Genomic DNA, 7,489 nt, shown 5'->3' on the forward strand with positions numbered 1-7,489 from the left:
GTGTGTGTGTGTGTGTGTGTGTGTGTGTGTGTGTGTGTGTGTGTGTGTGTACACCCACACACTTCTCTTGCATCCCAAATGTCTTCCTAATCATCTGGGCATGCTTCAGTGACTAACAAGTGTAGGGTCTTGGGGACCAGGGAGTTAGTGTATAAATTCTAAAATGAAGAGAGGATCTTCATGGGGAAGACCTAGCTGGTATCTGGTTCTTATATGAATATGTAAAGTTGAAGCATCTCTAGTCATAGCAAATGTAATAGCCTGTGGGAGAAGCAGTCTGTTATGTTAGTAACCAGCTCCTGAGCAATTTTGTGCTTGATAGATTAAAACCAGCGCTTTCATTAGTATAGATCCCAGAGTATTAACATAACCTGCTCATGGCATGAAAATCTGTTTAATAAGTGGGTGGCAAAATTCAGCATTACTTAAATTTTTGTGAGGACTCGGCATGTAGCCCATTTAAAGCCTGTTAAAATAACCTAATCTTGAAGTGATGATAAACGCATGATTTTTAGTTATAAAATTCACAAAAGAAAGAGTAAGACATATTGTTATTGCCAAAAGTAAATAGGAAGAAACATTTTTGTCCAGTTTCTATTTGCATACCCTGGAGTACCCAGAGTTGAACAGAATAAATTTACTGATGAATGAAAATGCAGACCTACTCTGTTTATCAAGGATGCTAATAAAATCTGTGCTATATTTTTAGTTGCACCTCCTAAACTATTAACAGTCTCTATTTTGTCTTAAACTCTGCCACTTGGTTACTCAAATGATCCACTGCATCATGTAGGTATGGGGTATTTTCTTTCATGTAGCAAGTTAAATGTAATATGTGATTAAGTATAATCCATAGTAAGTTACACTCCTGCCATTTTCCTTTCCATTCTGCAAATCCAAATACAGAATTTTGATGTGATAGTTTATAAATATTTATAAACTTAAAATTTAAGGTTTGGTTTGGTTTGAAGGCTGAACTCTTCCTGCAAGCAATGTTTATTTTCTAATTCTGTCCCATCATTGTGGCTTTAATGTGACCTACAGGACCGATTTTTAAGGGGTAAAAAGTAGTGTGGTCCTGATGACTCACTTCAGTCTCTGACCATCTGGATGATAACTTGACCGTTCAGCTTCAGTAGTGATTATGGCTTTTGTGGTATGTAATGGATAAAAACCATTAGCTCATTTCACAGAGACTGCCAAACAACCTTCGGTAATAACTTTCAGTCACTCAGACCCAGATTCGAATCAAACAACCACATCAAGATGAAAGGTTCTGTAACCCATTACCAGTCCCCTGAGCCATTCAATCTGATTGTTTTGTTTGGGTTTTTTTTAGTTTTTGTTTTAAAGGTTTGATGCACACTATGTAATGGAAAAGAAATAAGGAATCATTTCCAGTTCAGTTTCTTCTCAAATACAAACAGTATAATGGATTTTTTTAGCCTTTTTGTAAATGATTTCCAGCAGTGCAAGAGAGATATTTCATTTGCTCTTTAAAATCACTATTTTTTCCATTTGTAGTAGGCAAGAGTTAACAGAATAAGCAGGAGAGTTTCTGAGATGCAGCATAGGAATTGTGTTCTGTCATTTGTGTTTTAAGAAAAAGGGGTGGCATTCAGTGTTTGAAAGGGCTTTAATGAATGCTGTTAGTGTTTGTGAAAGCTAATGGTCGGAGGATAGGGAAGAGCAATAGAAAGTGCATAGGCTGCTTTAATGTAAGCTGATTGGAGTTTTTCTTGATTAAGGTGATTGTTCCACCTTGTCCTTTTATCCCCAAATCATCCCTTACCATTTATTTACATCCAGATGATACATGATTAAAAAAATCTCTCTTTTTATGTGAATGCTGTCTGTTTTTTTTCCTAAAAAATCTGCTTGCCACAGGCAGCTGGAGCATGTGTTTCTCTTGTCTTGGTTGGGTGCACAAATCTTCTTTTATGTGCACTGCTTCTTGCCCTGTTGCCTAGACGATCACTTGCTTTCACTGAGGATGTCTGGCTCTCGTAAAGAGTTTGACGTGAAGCAGATTTTAAAAATCAGATGGAGGTGGTTTGGTCATCAGGCATCGACCCCTAATTCTGCTGTTGATAGCCACCAGGGAGACTTCTGGAATAAAGGACAAAATGCAACAACTGGTGGGACAAAGTTTTTAGATCCAGGTAACCTGCCCTTACCTTTGGCGTCAATTGGGTACAGAAGGTCCAGCCAACAGGATTTCCAGAATTCACCTCTTTGGCCAATGGCATCCACCTCTGAAGTCCCTACATTTGAGTTCTCTACAGAAGACTCAGAAGGTGCACGTTGGCTTGACAGAGCTGAAGCAGATGATGGGGGGAGTGAAGAAGAAAATGAATCGGACAGCAGTTCATGCAGGTTAATTGTTACTTTCCTGTTGTAATAAATCTGTTGTCATTTTCTGTTTTTAACATAGTTTTGTTTTAAACTAACATTGTATGTTAAATATTTCAGAAAATTGACAGTTTTTCATTAAAAAAAATTAAAAGTATGTGGTTTAATATTATTTGCTACTTCAAATGTATTTAATTAATGACATTTGCTTATAATAAAGTTGTTCTTTAAAGTTAATTAAATGATTATCTTAGTTACCAATTGATTAAAAATATGCTTATATTCATATAATCTTTATAGGTACATTGCACAACAATTTTTAAAGGCTGTCCCCCCACCAACCCCCATTACTGTAGAATAGCACTTATTCTGGGTGTAGGTAGACTAAGAATTAGCCTCATAGTTAGAAAGAATAATATATATGCAAGTTATCTGTATGTGTGTAATTTGTTCAAGAACAGTGGTAAAATAAAATTAGGGGCTGTAGACTATATGCTTCAATTCCAATTTTGCCTATATTTGCATTTTATATTATTTTTCAGTCTTAAAAGTCTAGGCATGTATAACCTGAGGAAAAAATGTTTACTTCATGCACTGAATGTAATATATTGCCAACCAGCTTGTGTGGTAAACTAAGGCAGGAGTGTCTTTAATTGTAAGCCTAATTTAGACTAAACAAAATGGGTCTTTTATGTCTAAAATATGATGATTGTCTCTTTCTCTCTTCAACCCTATTATTGCTGCTAAAGAATAAATAATGTGTAATAATAATAATAACATTATTTTCTTTTAGCAAAAGATTCTTAATGATTGGTGGAAAGGGAGTAATACATAAATTCCCTTCTTTCTTGCTTGCTTTATTTCCGCTACCTCCTTTATTACTTAACTGTACTACAAAGAAGGTGCTTTGCTCTGTTCTTTATTGTTGTGGTGGGTATTACAGTAACTACTGTAGTATGCATATTTATTTCAAATTCATTTTATAGTGTTTTTTTTTAGCTTTTGAATTAATTTTGCAAAGACTTGACATTATGAAAGAGTGTAACTATTTAAAGGGGTACTGTGTTAATAAAGCGGATAGGCAGGTATAGTGCATTTCATTCCCTTTGAAGAATGAAAACCTTCATATAGAAGAATCTTCTTGGTGCAGGGGGAAACAGATAAGCATAAACACTGCATTCTTTATATCCTTTAAGGATGGAAAAATAAATACCCGGGGAAAAATATTAGTCAACCTAATGTGTTTGCTTTGGTTATTGAATTGTAATCATGTTCCAAAATTGCGAGGGAATGAACAGTGTATCCAGAGAGTTTAGAAGAATCTGTTTTACCTTGGTATGATATATATATACACACACACATACATGCAGCTATCCATAATATACATATGTAGGATCTTCTGTTTGAGGTGATTTTCAGTATGTATTTTTAAAGCAGTTTAATATAAGTAGTTCCTAGAGATGTCATGAATACATCATCATTCAGTCTACAGAGCTAGTACCTTTTAATATTTTTAGAAATATCTTAATTTGGATTGTAATTTTTCAATGTAGAGCACTGTATAAAACAATTTCTCAAGGTGGCAAGCAATTGAGATTAAAATTCAATCTTTCATTCTGAGAGGTTGATGTAATTGTTAAAATACAACAGATACATTTTTATTTGCAGAAAAGGTCAAGGATAGGGAAGGAACTGAAGTATGGCAAATAAAACTACTTAGTAATACAATGGGAAAGAAGAGTTATCCATTTCAGGTATGAAAGAAAATGTCTCTAGTCTTAATATTTTAATTTTATTTTTGGTGATTGGGTTATTTGGGGGATTTTTTGAAAGTGATGGGGGTTATATACTTCTACAAACAAGTGTAAATTTAATAAAATTAAAGTACACATCCTATTTGGCTTCTGTTTCCTTTACCAGAGTAACTGCGTCCTTATTTTCCTATATATTCTGACTCAAGCTACAGCTGGAAGAATCATACCCTTAATTATTGCCTTTTTAATTTTTTATTTATTGTTTATATTGTATTGTAACCCTTGCTGTTACTTTATTATTTTCATTGCTTGATTAAATGTGAGAGACTTAGGTGAAGTATTGTAAATTATAGGTTCAATGTTTTGAAATTTGATGTATAACTAATAATAATGATTCACGTTATCATGTGATACATACACGTGCATCTTCAAGAAAAGATTCATACTTCTTCATTTCTCCTGCATGCCCTTCATCAAAAGTGTACAAGACACTGCAAGTGGAATATTCTTAAACTACTGGATAACATGACGTATAAATCATGAGAGTTTGACCAAGTGAACATATCTTGAAGTTTGCCTCCTGTTCATAGGATTCTATGAAAGTAGGGTTTAAAGGGAGCTTACCAGGTCATAGTCCAGCTCCCTGATCAAGGCAGGATCATCCCTGATTTAAACCACCCCAGCCAAGTGTCTACCTAACCTGTTCTTGAAAACTACTGAAGAGGGAGATTTTGCCACTTCTTTTAGATAGTCTGTTCAAATGCTTGACCACCCTTGTTATTCCTAATCGCCAGCTGCATCTCAGATTTCCCCTACTGAAGGCTGAGGCCATCGTTTCGAGTCCTGTCTCTGTGGTCACAGAGAAAAGCCCATTTTCATCTACTCTGTAATCATCTTCAGGCATCCGCCTAAGAAAATGGGTGTTTGAAGACCACGACATGAGATCCAAAACCAAGCTCAGGGTTTATCAAGCAGTCATGATCCCCGCCTTGCTGCATGGAACTGAAGTGTGGACAATGTACAGGAGACACTTCAAGTTGCTGAAGTAGTACCATCAATGTTGCCTGCAGAAGATCCTGTCAGTTCACTGGGTAGAGAGATGCACCTCTCACAAGCAAATACCATGAGCACCAAGGCAATGATCATCTGCCATCAACTTCACTGGGCCGGCCACATAATTCAGATGTCCTACTCCAGACTCCCAATGCAAGTTTTATTCTCCCAGCTCAGTCGACATATGAGGTATACACTTAAAAAGAAGGTAGAGGAAGTGCTTCAAAAACATCCTCAAGGCCAAGAAAAAATGCAACATCAATATCAATTTGTGGGAGACCATTGTCCAGGACTGCCCCAAATAAAGGAAGAGTTTGGTGCAAGGATCTCAATATTTTGAAATCTTACAATGACAACAGGAGATGGTAAAATGGAAATGGCAGAAACAGCGTGTCACAAACCAAACCAAGAACCCAGAGCCACCCACCCTGCATGGAAATATGTGCCCAAACTGCAACAATCCTGGTTAGGCCTTCTCAGCCATCTTTGGACCCACAGATAAGATGATCATGGAAGACAATCCTTCTAGACTGGAAAGGATTGCTGATGATTAACCATCCTTCAGATATTTGAAGATTTATCAGATCCCCCTCAGTTTTTTCTTCTCCATATTATAAAAGCCCTAGCTTTTTAGCCTTTCCTCTTGAGTCCTGCCTCCCAGGCCCCTAAGAATTTTTCTTGCTCCACACTGGACTCTTTCCACACTGTTCACATACTTCTTGGAGTATGACACCAAAACTTGAACGTAGTGCTCCAGGTAAGGCTGCAGTATTGCCAATTACAGCAGAAAAATCATTTCCCTTGATTTGCAAGTGACACTCCTGTTAATGCAACCCAGTATGCTCTTGGCTCTTTTTTGCAACCAGAAAACACTGTTGACTCGTATTCAGTGTTATGGTCTACTGTAACCCCCAAGTGTTTCTCTGCAATATTGCAGTCTAGCTAATCATTCTCCAGTCTGTATTTGTATATTCAGTTATTCCAACCCAAGTACAGGACTTTGCATTTGCATTGCCCTTGCTGAATTTCATGTGGTTGATTTGTGAACCATTTCTCCAGTCTATCTGGTCATTCTGGATCCTAGCCCTACCCTGTGGAGTATGTGCAACTACCAAACTTGGCACTAAGTGTAAACTCAATCCCATTGTTCAAAGTATTAATGAAGATACTAAACAATATTGGACCCAGGACAGACTCCTGGAGAGCCTCACTGTGTACCTTCTCCCAACGAAACATTAGAGCCACTGAGGGACTACTCATTGAGTACGGTTATCCAACCAGTTATATGCATCCGCCTTACCGTACTTTAGTTTGTATTTCCTTAGCTTGTTAATGAGAACACTGTGGGGGAGACAGTGGCAAAGGCCTTGCCAAAATCAAGGTATATTACATCCATTGCTTTCTCCCCATCCACAGAACCTATCACCTTATAGGAGAAAAGCAGGTTGGTCAGGCACAACTTGCTCTTGGTGAATCCATGCTGGCTCTTCCTGATAACCTTGTCTTCCTCTCGGTGCTTCACAATACTTTCATTGAGGACCTTTCCCAGTATTAAGGTCAGGCTGACTGGTCTGTAATTTTTTGCATCCTCCTTCTTCCCTTTTTCTTTTTTTAAAGACAGCCCCTACATTTTCCCTTTTCCAGTCAAATGGAACCTCATCTGACCTCAGTGAGTTCTCAAAGAGGATAGCCAGTGGCTCTGAAGTTACCTTAGTCAGTTCCTTCAGTACCCTAGGGTGCATTCTATTCAGTCCTGCTGACTTGAAAGCATCTAACTTTTCTCTAAGTAATCTCTTAACCTGTTCTTGTGTTACCCCAGGCTGTTTGTCTCCTTCCAGGCTGTTCTCTCCTGCTGCAACTGCACTCATCTGGTAGCTGGCCCTATTTTTGAAAAGTGAAGTAAAAAAGACATTTCAATACTTCAGCGTTTTCTGCATCATCTGCAACTAGATTACCTTTTGTAGTCTATAAGGAACCCAAGGTTTCTCTGTCGTCCTCCTCTTTTGGCATACTTGTAGTATCCCTTTTCACTGCCTTTTATATCCCTTGCCAGGTGCATCACATTGTGCCTTGGCTTTCCTAACTTTCTCCTTGCATGCCCTTGTGTTTGGCATCCTTTTGTCTGTGAGAGATGGTGGTTGTTGCAGCCTATGACATAGATGGTTTGTAGTGTCCTGTGACTGAATTGTCCCATCTGAGATTTACTTGATCTGTGGCAGTGGTTGCAAGTGTTTGCATCATGGTTGGGTGGTTCAGGAGCTGCTTGCTTCCTACGGCCTCTTTTCTCTTATAGAATCATAGAAGTAAGGTCGGAAGGGACCTTGTAGATC

The 7,489-nt window shown here is 37.8% G+C and overlaps 1 protein-coding gene across 5 annotated transcripts in view; it reads left to right on the top strand.

The window, feature by feature from the left end:
• Nucleotides 1–7,489, top strand: part of KLHL5 (kelch like family member 5) — a 205,921-nt gene that overhangs the window by 51,056 nt on the left and 147,376 nt on the right. Inside the window, exon 1 of one of the 5 annotated variants that reach the window (XM_019526386.1) lies at nt 1,979–2,376. The exons of the other annotated variants lie outside the window; for them this stretch is intronic. Coding sequence (XP_019381931.1) covers nt 1,994–2,376 — 383 coding nt within the window. The 5' untranslated portion in view covers nt 1,979–1,993. Of the gene's footprint in view, nt 1–1,978; nt 2,377–7,489 lie in introns of those variants that run through there. 5 annotated transcript variants of the gene reach the window in all.

The sequence above is a fragment of the Gavialis gangeticus genome, unplaced genomic scaffold (genome assembly GCF_001723915.1).
Source record: "Gavialis gangeticus isolate Ggan-Ray unplaced genomic scaffold, GavGan_comp1, whole genome shotgun sequence".
Taxonomy (NCBI): Eukaryota; Metazoa; Chordata; order Crocodylia; family Gavialidae; genus Gavialis; species Gavialis gangeticus.